Source organism: Talpa europaea (assembly GCF_964194135.1).
Source record: "Talpa europaea genome assembly, chromosome: 3".
Classification (NCBI taxonomy): Eukaryota; Metazoa; Chordata; class Mammalia; order Eulipotyphla; family Talpidae; genus Talpa; species Talpa europaea.
This window is the reverse complement of record NC_140069.1, coordinates 75879418-75899666: the sequence shown is the minus strand read 5'-3', so window position 1 is coordinate 75899666 and position 20249 is coordinate 75879418. Positions and strand designations below refer to the sequence as shown.

General features: G+C 39.4%; 1 protein-coding gene across 3 annotated transcripts in view; it reads right to left on the bottom strand.

Annotated features, from left to right (window-relative positions):
- Positions 1–1539: 1539 nt before the first annotated feature.
- The window catches only part of AMPH (amphiphysin), a gene marked incomplete at both ends in the record, with an annotated part of 242204 nt that continues 223494 nt past the window's right edge, over positions 1540–20249 (bottom strand). For 2 of the 3 annotated variants that reach the window (XM_084229176.1, XM_084229178.1), the window contains 4 exons: positions 1540–1647; positions 7211–7312; positions 9480–9704; positions 11298–11510. In XM_084229176.1, the coding sequence (XP_084085302.1) occupies positions 1540–1647; positions 7211–7312; positions 9480–9704; positions 11298–11510 (648 nt within the window). The remainder of the gene's footprint in view (positions 1648–7210; positions 7313–9479; positions 9705–11297; positions 11511–20249) is intronic. The other variant, XM_084229177.1, reaches the window with a different exon arrangement.

Genomic DNA, 20249 nt, shown 5'->3' with positions numbered 1-20249 from the left:
CTATAAACAATGGCCCAGTGAATTGACTTTTCTATTCCATCTGATCTATTTTTTATGAACCTATGAAGATAAACATGTCAGAAAGAAAAGTGACCAAAAAAAAATGAGGCTGGTGTGAGAGGAAACTGCTGATTATGAAGTCGTCCGATTTTCCGTGCTACCCAGATGGGGCGGCATGGCCAGCGCCTCCTAAGGGACTCCACTCGCAGCTGTTATTTGTGCTGTAGTAATTGCTGGGCAGCAGGGACACCAAGTGACCAGCAATGACTGGAATGAAGGGGTGGGGAAGGGAGGTGGGCTGTGCAGCACAGCCCAGAGGAACAGGCATATTTCTGCACAAATAACAACTCCAACATCAATTGTCTCAAGTAGAGTGTCCGACTGCAGCAAGCTTTCCAAAACAAAGGACTCATAAAAAGGAACTAAGGTAATTGCTGGAGATTACCAAAGGTTTATTTGGAATGACACAGCACTGAAAACATAATTGTTACAGATGACTTGTGGATACAGCATACATCATCTATTTTATGTCAGGACTATCTGTGAAGATGAACTGCATAAATATAGAGAGATGGAAATATATAGGAGCCTTTTTATAGTGTTCTTTTGGGTGGATTTATATGCCCCATCATCTAGCCAGTCTCACAAAGGCAGAAGTGAAGACTACTCAGCTGCTGGTCCCAAGGAGCAGACCTCCAGTTCCAGGAGCCAGACAGCGAGATGCTTAGGCACTGCTTCCCCCAAAGGGACAGCCGCTCTGACATTCTGTTTGTCATTGCATCCTGAAAAATGCACATTATTATGAACACAGATACTGTTGACTGTTTTGGCAATGGGATGGCTGGTTTTGCCCTGAGGCAAAACTGCAACTGGAATGCCAGACAGAATAAGAGCAATGCATGTACCGATGACACTCCAGAGGCAAAGAGCTACAATGGAAAGAAAGGAAGCAACTATGTATATGTAGTTTGGTGCATACACATAGGTCCAGGAATGATGGGAACTAGCATGTGTGACTGTGTGTCCATATATATAGAGGTGTGTTGGAAAAGAACATTGAAAACATTTGCAGCAATTTCGTTTTTAAACACAGTAAACTTGAAAGGGAGAGAGAGCACGTGCTCACACCTGCGCAGGAGAATAAAATAACCTCATAATCTCATACTACAGGATAATTCATCACGTCTTCTGCAGGGCAGTCACTCAATACCACACACTTGATGCAGAGGAATTATGGTTCTGGTTTGGAGAAAACTACTTTAGAATTGGTGGGAGGGGATCAAGAACAAGAGTCTCCACAGCTTGGACAAAGCACAAACAAACCTGTTATCCATAAGGTGGGAACCAGAGAGGACTTTTTCCTTAACTTACTTTTTTCTCTTACATAGTTTTGCACACATGCTCCACTGATATGTCTTTCCACACTGTCTGACATCAGCCTGTAAATCATTAAGAGTGTAATAGCAAAAGTGAACTCCACAGGTTCTCGTGAAGGTTTAAAAACCCAGTAACCAGGCTCTGTCTACAATACTTTTGGGTCTAATCCAGGCGCCGGGTGAAGTTCTCTGGAAAGAGGCCTTTGTAGGTGGCAAGGTCTTTGTGCTGAAGCCAGTCTGACTCTTTCACTCCCACCAGCCAGCCTGCATCCTGAAAGACAAAGGAGGTGTTTTCAGGGTCCAAGTACTATTTCCAATTATTAAAGTCATTTAATTAATGCTGAGGAAGACCAGGATGTCACATTACATGAAATCGGTGGGAAGGCTTGTCACCAAAAAAAGAACAGATATTTGAAATTAATAGCTTCTGTATAAAGTACAGTTAACTGAAGGTTACTATCAATAAATTCATAGAAAGCACAGTTAATTGATGTTAGCTGGACTGTACTATGAGTTCTTAAAAAAATGGATTAAAATTCCAGCCAGTGTAAAGAGAGGAATACCACATGGAAACATGTCCCTATCCTGTGGTCACAGTGGATAAAAGGCTGGAGGACCCCTGGGTCAGAATGCGTGCTAACATGGCTAGGGAAGGCCTTGGAGACATCCCGGCTCACATCATGTAACCCAGACAAACCACCATAACCGGGGCCTTCTAACAGTAACAGCTAGATATGTTATTTACTGTCACTGTTGAGTTTGTTGGTGGTATAACATCTAATTTTACAAATTTATATGAATGACAAAGCAATCTGATGTCTTGCCATTCTGGTCCTTCAAAAATTATCCATTATAAACACTTGTCTATCATATAGGGGTGTCGTAAAAATGAAGGCATTTGGTCACAGGAAGGGCCCATCTGTATAGGGTCAGACAGCATGAGAATTGATATGTAAAATGGAGAAATGGAGGCTGCTGTGTGCCTTTCGCATGCTGAAGATAAGCAGAATCTATGTGGAAAAGCTCAATTGAAGGGAAAATGTGAAACATACAAGCTGCGGGAAGCAAAATGAGTGGGAAATGACTATCTTTACTATGTTAACCAATACTGGAAAGAGATCACACTTAAGATGAGGGATGGCCAGATTTAATCTGGACCAATACTCAATATGGTTCAAGTACATCAGATAAAATGAGGTCTCAAAAATTAAATAAAGGAGCTGAATACATTCCCTTTTGATAAAATCTGAGACTATAAATTGATACTGTTATACAGACAAGAAATAAAAGCATTTAGACAGGCCATTTTTTAAAGGCAGAAAACAACACTAAGGGAAAAAAAAAAGACTCAATAAAATAACTGATAACATCCTTGCTGATGAGAGAGTGTCTTCTTTAAAATTATGATGCTTATATATGAAGGACAAAATTACACTTAAAAGATGATAACTAAGTATTTTCTAAATCTCTAGTAAGTATATAAAAGGTCATTCCCCCCCCCCCATAAGTGTCTGTATTTGCCTTTATTTACAGTGAGTGAAAAATCTAATAGATCCAAGTAGAATTAAGCATTTTAAAATTGTTTCAGTCAATAAAGAAAAAAATAAAGGACTGGCACAAACCCATTATCAAGGTTTTCTGAAATACAATTTCTAAAGTGAAGAATATTAGCTAATATCAGGATTTAATTGAGGAAAATTAAATTTTAGCTGCCTAAAATAGGTGGTAGATTAAAGATCAGTTAATGGTAAAACAGCCTGTGTCGGACAAATACTTCTGCATGGAACAGTTATAAATTTAGAGTAACTATGTATCTATATATGCTATATAGACATATGCACACAAATATGCAACTCTTTATATAGATAAAATGACTATTTCTTATAAAATACAAGACCCTTCCAAACTGCAGTTTTGAAAGTCATGCCAGAAATTGAACAAAATTTTCAGGATTAAGCAGTATGTAAAACACATCTGGGAGATACTGGCAGTCACACATAAGTTTGTACTTTCTGGGGTTTCCTTGCCTCCAGGTGAACCATTGCAACCATTGTGATCTGGTGATCAGGTCTTACTTAAGAACTGGCAGAGCGGAAATGCCCAAAACCAGCTGTAGGAGAAACAGTCTGGTCCTGATGCTGTATTGTTAACCATACACACTTCCCTGAAGTTGGCAGGTATAAAACCTTGGGTACCTCATTCTAGAGAAAAGGGGGCCTCGAAAGATTACTGAAACCAAAACTCAATAGTCTTGTGAACCTTTGAGGACTTGATAAAGGCTTAATCTTTTTCTTTTGGCAAATGTTGGCTGACTTGCAATAACTGTAAGAAATTTGGTGGCTTGCAACCTAATATTTTATGATGGAATGTCTTACCTTTTGTATTGTATATATTGTTGCTTGCAGATGTAACAATAGGGGGTTTTACCATAGAAATGGTAAAAAGAGGGCCCCCCTGGTGGCGCAAGGGGTTAAGCATAGCATTGTGAAGCTATCCTCAGCCTCTGCAGCACGAGTTAGATTCTCTGCTGGCCAGGGAGCTCCCTACATAGCACTGCAGACCTCTCCTGTCTCGCCCACTGCTCCCCTCAGCAGTATCTTTCAGTCAGTCTGCCTGTTCTGTTCCCCGCTCTGTCTCTGTGAATTCTCTCACCCCCGCACCTCTGGCCTGTATCCCAGTTCTTGTATGCATAAATAAATAAATAAAAAAGAAATGGTGAAAAGAAATGAAAGTGGGGAAATTGAAACTATCCCCATAGCACAAGCTGTGGCAAAACTAGCTATTTTCTGCTGCCTCAGCAGCTAGGCAGGGCTTTGTTGGCTTTGTTGGCTTTGTTGGTCACCTGCAGCCAGTTCCCCACCCAGAGTTAGCCAGGTTTGAGCCCCACAGCCCCAGGGCTCTGGTGGCATCCCCTTGAGTGATAGCAGCAGTAACTTCCCTAACTGCCACCCAGGTGTGCAGCTTGTGGGTAGTGCCCAGAAGCTGGTGGTGGCCCTGTTGGGGCTCAGGCTGCCAGCAGAGGAGGGCAGTTGGTGGCAGAGAGTGTTGGTTCCCCAGCATCTGCTGCTGCTGAGCCCAGCTTCTAGACTGTTGCTGTGGCTGCTGTGGTGTCACCTGAGCAGCTCCATCTGTGAGCACCTTCAGCAGTCATTGTGAGTTGGATCCTGGCCCAGTGCTTCCGAGATGCCACCAGTTCCAGGATATCATGAAATATAAATTAAGAATTTATTCTAATTGTCAAGACAAAATTGAAACAGATCCACTGTAACAAAATAAAAAAACAAACTTCTATGAATTTAAGGTAATTATCCCCCAGTTTAATGATAGAAGGAAACAATCTTTAGATACAGAAAATAGAACATAGATGATGTTTTATCCACTGTACCTAGTATCAACTGAAAAAATTACTAATCACGTGAAAAACAGGAAAATATGACCCAAAGATAAAAAGCAATACAAATGAGCTTTGAGATAGTCCAGATTTTGGAATTAGTAGTAAGAAATATAAGGCAGCGATATAAATATGTTTAATAATTTGAAAGATGGGAATAATAAGAAGTAAACTTCAGCAAAGAAATGGAAACTATATGAAAGAATAACAAGGAACGTATAGAGCTGTGTAAGTATAACATCTGAAATGAAAATGTCACTGGATAAGGTTAATAAGAAATTCAAAGTGACAGCAGAAAGGAATGCTATAACAAAGCCAAATAAATTAACAGATCCAACTGAGTACAGAAGAAATACATAATGAACAAAGAGAATAGAGCTTTTAGACATGGAAATGTCTAAGGTATGTATAATGAGAGACCAAGAGAAAAATAGGAGAAAAAAGTAAAAAAAATAGCCAAGAATCATCCAAATGTAGAGAAAAATATCAGGTTACAGGTGCAAGGAGCTCAGTAAATTCCAACAAGAAAACTACAATGGGCCTCCCTGGTGACCTAGGGGTTAAGTCTTAGCACTACAACCACTAGGGCCTGAGTTTGATCCCTGGCCAGGGAGCTAACCCATATGGTGCAGCAGACCTCTCCTGTCTCATGCACTGCTCTCATTAGCAGTGTATTTCAGTAGGTCTGCCTATACTGCTCCCCACTCTGTCTCTGGCGAATCTTCTCACCCCTGCCCCCATAACTCTGATCTATACCACATTTTTCTATACACACATAAAGAAAAAAAAAGCTACAATGAAAAACAGCTGATGAAAACCATAAATAGAGAGAAATTCTTAAAAGAAGTCAGGGAAATAGTCATATTGTATATAGAGAGATCATGTAAAATAACAACATTTAATTTCTAATATAAACACTAGAGACTAAAAAACATCTTTAAAGAGTTGAGAGGAAAAAAGTTAACTCAAAATTCCTGCTCTAGTAAGAATATCTTTATGAATGAAGATAAAGATATTTTCTGATAAAAATTAAGAGGGTTTGGGGCCGCCCCTGGTGGCGCAGACGGTTGAGCACTATACTGTGAGGCTGTCCGCAGCCTCTGCAGCACCAGTTCCATCCCGGCCAGCGAGGATCTCACATGGTGCGGCAGACCTCTCCTGTCTTGCCCACTGCTCCCCTCAGCAGTGTATTTCGTCAGTCTGCCTGTTCAGTTCCCTGCTCTGTCTCTGGTGTGTCCTCTCACCCTCCCGCACATGTGGCCTGTACCCTGGTTCTTGTATAAAATAAACAAATAAATCTTAAAAATATTAAGAGGGTTTATTGTCAGCAGATCATAGGAATTGGTAAGGCAAGTTTTTCAGGCACAAAGGAAATGAGACAGTTATATATAAGAGCATTGGACAGGCTAATACAGTGGTAAATATAAAAGACTATTCTCCTAACTTCTTTAAAAGATAACTTATGATTATTAAAAGAAGGTTTATAAAATGAGGTTTTTAATGATTATGACATGTAGATGCTTTTTTACTGATATAATTTGTGCTTCATCAAATTTCTCTTAAGGAATATTTATAGTTTAAAAAGTTTATTAATTGTTTCAAAGAACTAACTTTTAGATTTATTGGTTTTTCTCTATTGTTTCTTTTTATTAATTTGCTTGTAAATGTATTTTTATTTTTCTCTTTCATCTATACACATTGTAGTGTACTTGATCTCTTTTTACCTTTTTATCTAGTCCATGGATATAAATGCATTTTTTAATTTTTTGCATAATTGGGGATTTCATAGCCATATAATTGGTACTAACATTTAATTAAATTTTATTGTGGAGAGGCCATTTTGTTTGCTTGACCCAACACTTGACTACCTTGAGATTATGGATATTAGCTCTTCTCTCCAGAAAAACATGTTAATAGCTACATTTGCACATTTTGCACACCATTGCAAAGGTGCACAAATTCTGTGAACAAAAACAAAATGGAATTCTCAGCACCTTAACCACTATGCTCACAGGTAATTTTTTTAAACTGAGGTATTTTTTTTTAATTGGAGTAACATTGCATTATAACATTATGTAAGTTTCAGATGCATGTCATTGAGAATCAACATTATATACTCCATGTTCTTTTCCTACTCTCCCAGATACAGCTACTTTAGAAGGGGTTTTCATTCATGGATATTGTCTGCATTTCCTGAATCGAGGATGAGTGTTTCAGAGGTACTGTCCCTAAGATGTGGATCCAGAGTGAGAAATGATCATCTACTTCTATAAACAACATAGCAGCATCCTGAAAGGGGCACCCTGCAAACCTACAGTTAGTGACATGCTGTGGCCTTGCAGCATCTCAGAAAATAGAATTGTCTTCAGGAAGTCACTGTGTCCAACAAACACTCAGAAAAAAACAATATTAAACTTCAGCACCTTTCAATCTCATCCTTTACCTGGTCAGCTTCTGAATCCGAGGGAACCACCAACACTATGTCACCCCTTTGTAAGGTAAGTTCATCAGAATTTGCTGCCTCGAAATCATGCAGTGTTTCCACCTGCAAAAGAATGCAAAAGGACTGGTTAATTGTAAAAAGAAAAGAATACATAAAATCAAAGTCTCCCAACAAGATTATCAGCAGGGGCTCCTAGAGCATCTCTAAGCTGGATAAGAAAGATGAAGATACATATTATGCTCCAAGGAAGGAGAAAAACTCTGAAAACATGAGATCCTTTTCTCTGTTTACTTAAAACAGCCTATTCTTACAGACTGAGACTCAGACCACTGGGTGTATATTTAGTGATACAATGCCTCCTGCAATGGCTAAGATGTAAGTACATTCGTCAAATTGTTACTCATGTTTGCAAGAGATTCACATTTTATTATAACCAATATGTTATCATTGTTTATTTTTTTAACCTGAAGTAAAAATATTTAACAAACAGTTCTTCTGACCCAGCTGCTAATGAATAATTAGTAATTGAGAAAACCATCACTTGCAGATTATAAGGAATCACTGTTTAATAAGAGCCTGTGATCATTTTTTTGTAAAGAAACTTCTTCTTCCCCTGTCCTATTCTTTAAACCATGTCAATTTGTTCTTCTCTTTTTTCACCCAATTGAATATATTTAGCATAAAACAATGTGTAAATTTAAGGTGTACAATGTATTAATTTGACACATTTATATATTATAAAATGGTTGCCACGATAGCATAGTGCTTCTATCACTACATAACTATTATTTCTTTTCAGTGGCTGGAATAATTAAATTTGAGTCTTAGCAAGTTTGACGATTACACTACGATAAAGTGGTCTGTATTCACTATGCTGTGCATTAGAGTTCCAGACTGTCAGTACTACTCATTCCAAGTTACCCTCAATCAACATCTACCCTGTCCCCCCTCCTTCCTTTTCCCTACAGAAAAGATTTTTTTTAATATTTGACAATAAAACCTAAAATAAAAATAAACAAAAGGAGAAAGAACAGTGTAATGAATCCATGCAGGCATCACCCAGCATAACTATTTAGCCATCTCCCTTCCCTCAACATTACCCCAAAGATTAAGTAATCAACTTCTGTAATTGATATTTTGCATGTAAACTCATAAAATGTCAGAGCTGGACATGACTATCTTCCCCTCCATTATTTTTCTGATGAGAAAACAAAGCCAGAGAGAGGGGTTAAGTGATGTCCTCTGTTCACACTGCAAAGAGGAAGCCAGGGAATGGCAGGCCAGCCTGCCTCACCTGCCACACCACACCCACACTGCTCAACCTCTGGTACCCCAATAAGCAGGACACAGCAGACACAGGCCCTCAATAACTGCATGGCTAATTTTCTCAATTCATAAATCGATTATACCCACTCTCTCCCCATTTGTAGTAGCAAGGTAGAGGATACCTCCTAATGAGGGAGAGGGAGGAGAGGAATGAAGAGAGAGAGAGAAAGATAATGACCATTACGATTCAATTCGGCTCCCACAGACAGGCACAAATTTAGCACTTTTAAAAAGAGCTGAATTTTGACATATAAAATCAAATTATGGAACTTAAAATCCCAACCATATTCTATTGAGGAGTATAGCTTGCCTTTAATACTTGGCTGAAGCCAGTATTTTTAGGTATTCAAAGGTTTCTGGAAGGGGTGGTAAGGACCCTTTGGTTACAGGCAGCAATGTTATGGCCTCTCTGAGCAAAGTTCCCATTAATATAGGCCTCTTTTTTCCTTCCCTTTCCTTTGAAGCCCTTTATTTATTCATTTATTTCTAAAATATTTACTGGCCCCTACTCTGATTCACTCATGGTAACAAGGTGCAGAGTTGACTGGATGACTGGAAGATGTTGGCTGCCCTTGGGAGGGGCAGGATCCTGTCAGAGAGCAGATGGCAGGAGGGTGTGAGGGCCTCCGAGCCCAGGCTGGAAGGTATCAGAGAAAAGCGCTGGGGTGAAGCAGTTTATCGGCTCACTATCAAGGGGCATGGCATTCATTTATTGGCTGTTAAAATATGGAAGAACATGACTGTAGTTCTTGCAATGTCAGCAGCACACAAATCCTGCCATTTTACAGCAGGAGGACAAGATGAAGGAGAAAGCAGTACAGAGGAAGAATATACTGCAAAAAATGGAAGTAAATTTGGAAAATGATCGGTCCGAGCAAACGGGCATTAAAGCAAAGGAAGAACAAGTGGCCACCAGATTAAAGAAATAAAAAAATAGAAAGACCTTGTAGAGAAAGCCAGGAGGCATCTCCTGAGAAGCCTCGCTTGCAGAGGGCGCCGGCTGGGGGGCCTCACCCGCCTTCTGCTCAGAGGCCGGCTCTGGCGTCTCGCTGGGAAGAGTGGTGTCATCGGTCACTTCCTTGGACGCTGCACCTATGGTGACTTCATGTTCTCCCTCCCCTTCGTGGTTGGAGGCAGGCTCTATGACGACAGAAGGGATGACCTTCTCCTGGGGGAAGAGAAATGGGATGGTCCTGAGCAGGCCTGGGAGGCACGATTTTGCATCTCCCCCTGCCGCTCTTCATGGCCCCCACTTCCCCACGTCCCCCTTTCCACTAACGCCTGCTGCTTTCCAAACCTGACTCGGCCTTTCTGCTTTCATGTCTTCCACCAGGTGGGACCTCCCAACTGACATCACCACCCCTCTCTCTCCAGAGACAGAACCGTGTCGTGGGGTCAGGGACACAGGACATGCAGCAGGATGCCGAGGATGGTGTCACTTTGCAGATGTCCATTCTTGCCCCACAGGATATTAACACTGGCTTGAAACTTCTTGGAAGTGTGACTTTTCTTCTCCCTGAGTCCCAATGGGATTTCCAAATAGTCCAAAACCACTTGGTAAAAGTGTGGCCTATGTTTGGAGACCATCGACTTGCCCACCGCTTGGTGTTCATCATTAGAGCCAAACCGGTGCAGTGAAAATTTCAGGGGTTACAATTCCCACCTGGCCCACTAAGTAGTCTTTTGTTGGTGGCCAGAGTAGAAGCAAAACATCAAGACCTCCTTTTTATTTTTTAACAAAGATGAACAAGGAGGGGAATCTGGAAGGGGGGGTTGTTGATTGCCTTTTGGATTAAGTTACAACTTCCCTGGACACAAATGCTTCCATTCTCCAATTAGGAGAAAATAATACCCTCTTTCCAAATACAACAACATATACACATATATTCCTGGCATGATGCCAAGAAAGTCTAATGCAAAAGTCCAATACCCACTGTTTGAAGGGGAGAATTCACTCTCAAACTTTCAGTTACCCTGGACAGATTTTTAAAAATTTATTGTAAGTAAAACAATCATGGGAAAGGAAAGCATAACACCAAGCCCACTATTCATGGTTAACTCTAGTGTACAGAAGCAGCAAACGTGGAGTTCAGAAGAGCTGCCCTTACTTTGACACCCGGGTTTGAGGCCCCTGAAGTCATGGAACATACAGACTTGTGGCCTTGGCGTGCTTCTCTGAAGTGAAGATTTGGAGCTCACTCTAACTGCATGTGTGTATGTAATGACTCCCTTTCCATTTGAATTTACAACACAGAGTGGATAATTGGTGAAAGATGCTGAATGGTGAATTTGGGTCACTTTAGTACTAACCACAAAATTATAGCCATGATATGGTTTGATCACTGATATTGGGTTCTCGCCACATACTTAGCACTAGGTGAAGTACATTTATGGCCACTTTCTCACTAAACCTGTTCAACAACCCTATTATTTTTCTCTTCCTCTTCCTGCCAGTCTTACCCTTTCACTACTGCATTTCATTTTTTTCTCCAGCACCTTATTCCATATTTCCATTTCCCCTATCTGTGCTTAAACCCAGTCCACCCTAGTATTGGGCGCTCATGTGGGATTTCAACACAGATATTGAGAGAACATAGGAATCATTCATTCTGACAATCGAATACATACATATTTTGGTGGAGTGGGGAACCACGAAATGGCTACAAACCTGATTTGCATCTAAAAGAGACGTCCCCATTATCCAGCAGTGTTCTGGCTCCAGCACCACCTCTGCAGAGCCTCCATGTACAAGGACACTCACCTGCGGTGCTACTGCTTCTGTGTCTTCTTCTGGCTGAGGTCGGTCACTGTCTACAACCTCTGTGGTTTCAGTATCCACCTTCGCCTCCTCTGCACTTGCTCCTTCCCCGGCAGGAAGTGCTGCCTGCTCCGGTTCAGCTTCCTCCACTGGAGCCCCTTCAGCTGCTGACACCAAGGTTCCAGCAGCCACATCAGCTTCAGTTCCAGGTGTGACCTATAAGCCAGAAACCAAACAGGCATGTCTGTATCTCCACAGGCCTCGACAGTCAGCTTAGCCCTTCTGCTTCTCTCTCCTCTGCCAAGGCTCACCAGATTTCCCAGCTTTCTTTGTAAAGGTCAGATGCCCAGGATTTGGATACAACAGTCTGCCAACTCTGACTTTTCTCTTCTTCCTGGGCACCCAACAATGCTACCCTCCTCAGGTTCCCCTGAAGCGAGTTGTTACAAATGGAATTTGAATGCAAGTGACATAGCATTCTTAAAACATGGCTCTTAAGGTATGGGTGGTCTCTCCACAAGCTATTTCTATTTTTGTGGTATGAAAACAGATGACAGCAAGACCCTAGAGGACAAAATGGAAGCGTTCTGGGCCTGATTCCTGGGTTATGAATGAAAACCACAAAAAGCATCCTCAACCTGCAGAGTCAGGATTTAGAAAAACTGTATTTCAGTATAAACTTCAACCTCTTCATGGGGAAGGTCCCAGAAGCTAAATCACATTTATGGAAACAAAATTAGGGAGGCTTCTCAATGAGATGCCTTAAGAATGAAAAGAAAATCTTTTTTAAAAATCAAATATGTATTATAATAAATGCCAAATCAGATTCTGAATCCTTTATTGAGAGGAGCAAATCAGAAAAAAATGAAGGTTTTGGTTCTAAGGTTAGAGCACTGTCCAAAGAAAAGCTTTTAAGCAATAATGAAATACAATAATGATGAAGTACAGAAAATGTAATCAGAAATTTTAGTTTCAAGCAAATTGGTTATGGAGTCCCAGTCTTTAATGAGACTCTAACATCAGCATGGCAGACTTGATTTGAGAGGTATCGATAGGAAAGACGGAGGAAGGAGAGAATTCGATTGATCTTATATAACACAACCAGGATACATATTTCAAAAATTGATCTTGCTTTTTGATGTGATTAGCATTAGCCATTCATTTTCTTTATTGAATAAGTTCAATCAAGTTTGTCCTATTAAGTTAAGAAAGTCCTGCTGTTGCAGATACTAAGTGTCAAACCCAGAATACCGAAAAGGGCACTGGGAGTGCTTGTCGAGTGGGTGCCAGAGATGGGAGATGGAGAAAGTGGAAACCCACCTAAAGTCAGAACAAAGCATGTAAAAAAAAACCCAAACCACCTTATTTATAAAAATAACCTGTTGCAGAATGAATTTTTCTGCAACATATTTTACTTTGGGGATGACAAATGTTAACATCTATACTATATGTTACACAGCCAAGTAGTACTCATATTCTTGGAAATTTATTACCCTCTTATGAGCCGCTCGTATTATGAGAATTTAACTCTCCATGCAAGGTGTGCAATGATTCAAAATATAGTCATGAGCCATGAGATAACATTTTTTCTACCCTGTCAATAAAGCACTTGGGGTTCAGAAAAATAATCCTTTCAGCACAAAACATACTTATTTAATGTGAATTATAAATAACGATAATTATTGAAATAGGGTAAATGGTATGGGGGATTTACATTCTGGTGAATGAAAAAGTTCCCACAATAAAAAGTTTATTTAAAAATTTAAGAATATTGCATCTGTTTTAAGTAAACATCAGTTTTTAAATGGAGGTTACTGTTGCCACTGTCAAGAGAGTAGTAAGCAGAACATAAATTAGGAAAGCATCTAAATTCCAAGAACAATGACTAATTACACTTAGCATTACTGTTGGAAAAATCAACAGGCTTTGCCCAGGATCCAAAGGACCCAGACAGCTTTCTTCAACCTTAGAAGAAACTATGCATGAAGACAACATGCATGTAATGGGTCCATGGGCTCAAGTGTAGAAAGCAAGTTGTTTTGTGTCCTCATAATTCACATTTTTTGTGTGTGTGGGACCCTTGCCGGTGGCCGGGGATCGAACTGGCGCTGCAGAGCTGTGGGCAGCCTCGCAACCCAGTGCTCAACTGCTGCACCACCAGGGGAGGCCCTTTGTGTCCTCATAATTCTAAGTTATTTATGTTTTCCAGCTATCTGGAAAATCACACCAAATGAGGCGAACATCCCATTGGTTTTAATAGCTTTGAAATCGATGAACTACATACACATGCAGGCATGTGGACACCTGGGCAGCATGGAACACTACGCACACATATATAAACATACATATTGTTGTGGATCAAAAAGCTGCCATTATATTATTTAAGAGGCTACTTCTATCAGTGACTATATATGTATGTGTGTGTGTGTGTGTGTGTGTATGGCCTCCCCTGGTGGTGCAGCGGTTGAGCGCTGGGCTGCGAGGCTGCCCGCAGCCTCTGTAGCGCCGGTTCGTTCCCCGGCCGGCAGCGAGGGTCCCACAAAAAAAAAAAAAAATACACACACACACACACACATATGTACACACACTTCCATAGGTATAAAGTCCAACTACATATTATTAGTCATTGGATTTTCCAGTGAACTGATATATCTCCAGAAGAAAATATATTTCTGTCAAGTATTGATGGTGTGGCAAAGGTAAAATTTAAAATTCACTCCATACAAATAGACCATTAACAAAGAGTTCTTAATTTAGCTCTTGATCTCCATCTATTAATATTGTTTTGTATCAGATTTTGCCACCTCTCCCTTGCTAAATAAACAGGCATTCATTATTAGCTGGACCTGATTTAGACAGAACAGTGTGTTACCATGATGCCAGCCACCAGCAGGTGGAGACCAAGGGCTCTGTGCACTGATGGTCATAGACCTCACAGAAGCAAATAACAGAGAGCTTCAGCACTTCAGCATTTACCGGATCTCTGTCACAAAGAGGGGAATGGAACAGGTGGAAAACTGTTGATAAGAATGATGGCAAATAAAATTCACTAAAAATGGAAATGAACAATTCTGGCAAAGGCAGGGTGCCAAGGAATCTGGCACTTACACAAGAAAAGTCTTAACAATTTGAATGATCTAGAGAAGGGGAAAAAGTAACTTTTCACATTTTTCTGAGTCAATGAGTGATGAATTCCTATTTCTATAGCCACAATGAGCACTCTGAATTTACAGAGCATAAACACATCACAGAAGCATGGACAGACTATCGGCCACTGCACTCCCTCATTTTTCTGCCTCCATCAGCGCTCTGGTAATCAGGTGGCCCCATCCTCCTCTTATACCTGGAATCTGGTCCATATTTTCCACTCTCATCAAAATATTTCCATTTGATTTACTGACTGAAATAATAGAACAACATAAAAATGTAACAGAAAACAGGAATTCATTTGCTCAGATTAGGTGATAGGTCTAGGGAAAAAAAAAATCAAAGAACTGAAAAGGATTTCAATGATAGAATTACTCCTCTTTTCACTATTAAATGTATGCGTTCTGATTTGTCACCTCTTTTCAGATTAGAAAAGAAAAACTTTTTAGACTCTTTTCATGTAGATGTTACACATCTAGGAAAAACCACTATGATAAATGACTAGTTTTATTTTTAAATGATATCCAGGGAGACCAGAGGATCGAACCCATTTAAAGTATGTCAAGCCTTTGATATTCAGTGCTACTGCATTTTTTTTCTTGACTCCAAATGTCAACAGAAACACCATTATCTTCTTTTTGGCCAAAACTGTGCTATCTGTTGGCCAAACAAACTTATGGTGGGAAACATCGGAAGGTAAGAGAGATTTAAAAAGTTCTCCCTGCCCTTGAGCACATGTCCACAAGGCACAAGCACCCCATCTATTGCAATCTGCACATTAATCACACAGAAATCACAGCTAGCTGGTGAAACCAGCTCTCCCTCACTGCACCATCTACATCTCACTGTTTTCTTACCTTGTGCTCAACAACACCCTATTAATACCTATTTCTCCAGCCAGAAAGTAATGTGGTCATAGCATTCATGTCAGATTCCTTTAAAACACCTAATTCCATTAGCAAAATTTCCTGTAAATGGAATTAAATGAATGCAGTAGTGTCAGTGTCCTTCTAAGTAGGGAAACAACTGAGTGACAAAACAACTGAGTGACAAAACAACTGAGTGACAAAAGCCCCACCAGGACATGGGGCTATCTATGACAGCAGGTGCACAGAGATGGCAACCCCACACACGGCCGCAGAATTGGTCATCTCTGGACTTTGACTTTATCCATTCACTGTTTGCTTTCTTGGCAATATTATTAGTAGTTCTGACAATGCCTGAAATGCAGCTTGCCACTTGTGTAAGTGTCTGAATTCCAACAACAGAAGAGATCCCCCATGTGACATTCCATACTTATCCATACGGGAATTTTAACTGAAAATAGGTATTTTTTTCTGATTAAAATATAATGGGTTGGCCTCGCTGGTGGCACATGGGTTAAGCACAGCACTGTGAAGCTGTTTGCAGCTACTGCAGCATGAATTCAATCCCTGGCTGGCCAGAGAACTACCCACATGATGCAACAGACCTCTTCTGTCTCGCCTGCTGCTCCCCTCATCAGCAGATTTTCAGTCAATTTGCCTGTTCTGCTCCCCACTCTGTCTCTGGTGAATCCTTTCAATCCCTGCACCTCTGGTCTGCACCCCAGTTCTTATGTGCATAAATAAATAAATCTTTAAAAAAATCATAACAGATTTAAAAATAATGAAATAACCTGTAGCATCCTTTTGATATAATTGTTTTTCTTTGCTTTTCTATACTTACCGGGACCTTGTCTATTTCACAACACACAAGTCATGCTTCTTAGAAAAATTCTAACAATGATGATATGAAATAAATGCTTTTTCTATTAAACAATTTTATCACTGAACACTAGCTGATTTTCAGTTTTTAAATGTTGATTTTCAGTTTTTATAAATTATACTGTAAAAAAGATCTGGGTTTGGAACCATATTTACAGCAATTAAGCAGATTATACACATCTAAATGATTAAAACACTAAGTATTGTTCTCTTTTTCATGTCCTTACTGAAGACATTTTTTGGCTTTTCCCCAATATTTCACTATGAAGAAAGTTAACATTGATAAAAATGGAATCATACAAATGAATACCACCATGGGTCTTCAACTGACAAGAAAAGTTGCTGCATTTGTTTCATCACGTCTTTCTACTCTACCTTTTGAATATATTGGTTTTGATTCATCTTTAATCACAACATAGCTTCATAAAATGTTTTTCAGAAATTCTATGGAGATGCTATAACCCTTGTATATATTCAATAATGTCTTGCTGATGCTTTCACACATGACCAACTACTGACTTGGGGTAGAACCGCAATAATGTGCTTTTTTGGGTGCTCAAAATCTGGTAATTCTAATAGCTTCTGGCCTTGAGTACTGAGAAGAACAAGTTTGAGGCCTGCCTACTTGTAGAGCATTTATTTTCCAATATAAATGCTTATATAACTATTTTTTGTAAATAATTTTAAATTTTGAATTTAAAGTTTAATTTTTTAAAATTGTATGTATTTTTTACATCATTTTTCATTTTTGCACATTGTATGCATTTTCATCTAGGTTATAGTCCCCACACAATTCCCACCCCCACCCCCCGTTTAGACCCTGCTCCCTCCTCCCTCCCCCTGTAGTGTGTCTCTGGTTTATAGTTGCTTGTTGATTTTAATTTTTACTTTATTATAATTAGTCTTTTTCCTGGACACAGAGACATCAATTCAAAAGAGTACCCGCACCCTTATGTTTATAGCAGTACTATTTACAATAGCTAAGCTATGGAAACAACTCAAATGCCCAAAAATAGATGACTGGATCAAGAAGATGTGGTACATATACACAATGGAATATTACTCAAAAATCAAAAAGACAAACGCATGCAATTTGCAGCAACATGGATGGAGCTGGAAGGGATCGTGCTCAGCAAAATAAGCCAGAAAGAAAAAGAAAAATACCGATGGTCTTACTCATAGCAGGAATTGAATTTAAAATTTAAAAGGATACTATTTTTTAATGCTGGTCCATCATTAATTTTGCGGGTGATAGCTTATGACCTGCATGCGGAACCACTAGGAAAACTTAGTCAAGCATGTTTTCTTCTTTGACACTGGCTACCACTCCACCCCAGCCTGGACAGTCTCTCCTATAGGAATAGTAATTACTTACCAGTCATCTCTTTGGTTTTGGTTCCACACTGATCTGTTTGCACTTTTTGCTGCTGATCTATTTACTGTGAACATGCCTCTCCTCTGGCCTCCTGTCACTAAGGAAAGGCTCTACACTATTGCTTCAGGTCTTCACCACTTCTCATGCAAATTTAATTTTGCTATTACACTAATATTACATTTCCTCCCCTAAAAATCTTTGCTTACATCATCAAGAGCTCCCTTTCATCTGTCTTAAAAGCGACTCTCAGTGTGACTACCTTATGATTGTGCGATCTTTCATTTTTTGTTCATATAATCAAGGTTGTCTTGAATTTAATCGACAGCCAAGAAAGACAATTTTCAAATGTTTCTTTTGTAGTTTGGGTGGATTTTCTGTTCTTTAAAGAAAATTTAAACTCTGTATCTATTATTTAATCCTTGTCTTCTCTTGAGTTGCTGATTGTTGTTTTAAAATGTTTAGTTATCTAAAATTAGCTAAAATCACTCTAAGGCCTAATGCTTCCAATAGACATAGAAACATTTCCTTTTTTCCATTTCATTCACTATCTAGAACTCATAGATGTCCCTTTTAAACAGGAGCTAAGGGAGAAGTCATCAAGTGTCCCATCAAAATTCTGTCATCTGTCTTGAATACCCAAAATATATGTGTCAAAGGACACACAATGTGAGAGTAATGTGGGCCAAAGATAACATGGATGTATAAGATGGGGGATATTAATAGAAGTCTATTTTCTATGGTCAGAAAAGTCATGATGTATTTTTTTCTGTTTTTCAAGCTAAAATGTGTAATGACTTTTCTGACAACCCAATATTTGGGGTGGAATGGATAGAACTCCAACATACATTTCTATGCTAGACCCAGTTACTAAACTTTAAGAACTTGCTCAAGCCTTGGTTTGTGAAAAATTCTCCTGGACTTTGTCAGTACTTCTAGGATATAGTACTACTTTTTAAAAAAAGATTTATTTATGCATACAAGAACTGGGGTACAGGTCAATGGTACAGGGGGTGGTGAAAGGATTCACCAGAGACAGAGTGGGGAAGCAGGCAGACTGACTGAAATACACCGCTGAGGGGAGCAGCAGGTGAAACAGGAGAGGTCTGCTGCTCCATGTGGGTATCTCCCTGGCCGGGGATCGAACTTGTGCCACAGAGGCTATGCTTCACAGTGCTGTGCTTAACCCATGTGCCACCAGGGAGGCCCTAGAATATAGTACTATTGATGCTTTAACTTGTTCTGTGTATTTAAGTATAAAGAACATTAAAAAAAAGTAAAAATGAATCTGATTTTTTTTATGACTTTTTTTAATGTTTTCAGTTTTCACATTCTTCAATTATGTGCTCCTGGGATATTTCATTTAAAATACTCCTAGGGTAAATGACACAAATGACAGTGAAGAATTTAATATATGTACATGTAGGGGTGTGTGTATGTATATATGTGCATATATATTTTTTTTCTTCAGATTCTATTATTTAAATTTTATTTTTATATTCCCTATCAATTACAACCCCCTTATTTTGACCCCAAGCCCTCCTTTCCCCGCCCCTCACCCCCCATAGAGTGTCTCTGGTTCATAGTTGTTTGTTGATTTTGATATTTTCTTTCTTATAGTTATTCTTTTTCCTGGTCCCTTATTTAAGTTTTCTATATTCCTGCTATAAATGAGACCATCCGGTATTTTTCTTTTTCTTTCTGGCTTATTTCGCTGAGCATGATCCCTTCCAGCTCCATCCATGTTCCTGCAAATTGCATGTGTTTATCTTTTTTGATTGCTGAGTAATATTCCATGGTGTATATGTACCACATCTTCTTGATCCAGTCATCTCTTTTTTGGGCATTTGGATTGTTTCCAAAGCACTATTGTAAATAGTGCTGCTATAAACATAGGGGTGCAGGTGCTCTTTGGAATTGATGTTTCTGTGTCCTTTGGGTAAATACCTAGGAGTGGAATTGCTGGATCATATGGAAGCTCTATGTTTAGTAGGTCAAGAAATCTCCACACAGCTCTCCATAGTGGTTAGACCAGTTTATACGTGCATATACATATATATATATATATATATATATTTGAACATGTATGTATATGTGTGAATATATGTAATTAAATTTGAACTGAAATGGTATACTTCCAAGTATAGCATGAAAGGGATATTTTATACTCAGAATCATAAAGCAGCCATCTTTCTAGCATTTGCTTTTGACAAAAACTTGGCTGAAAGATCACTGAATTCTAGGCTTACAATTTACCCCAGACATGGAGAGTAATAATTCTGATCCACAGGCAGGCCTCTGCTGGACAATTTCAACATATACACACTCTGTAGTTGTGGGGGAAACTGACATTTACTATCAATTTACAGTTTTCCAGGCACTATCTTGAGTTTTTTTACTGCATATGATATTCCCAACAACCTTATTACATATTATTCTCACTTATTACATATCATTTCCCACTTTTTACAATTCAACTAATACACAAAATTAAAATAACTCACCCAGTCCAACAGAACTGGAACATTCTACCTAACACTAAATTCTGTTTTTTTTTTTTTTTCTTCACCCACTAGCGTCCAAGAAGACAATGCACCTCTCTTATCACAGAGTTCCATAGCTCCCCTGAGGACAGTTGTGCCTCCACAGATTCTCTGCTTCCAACCAACAACCACCATGCAAGTGATGTTT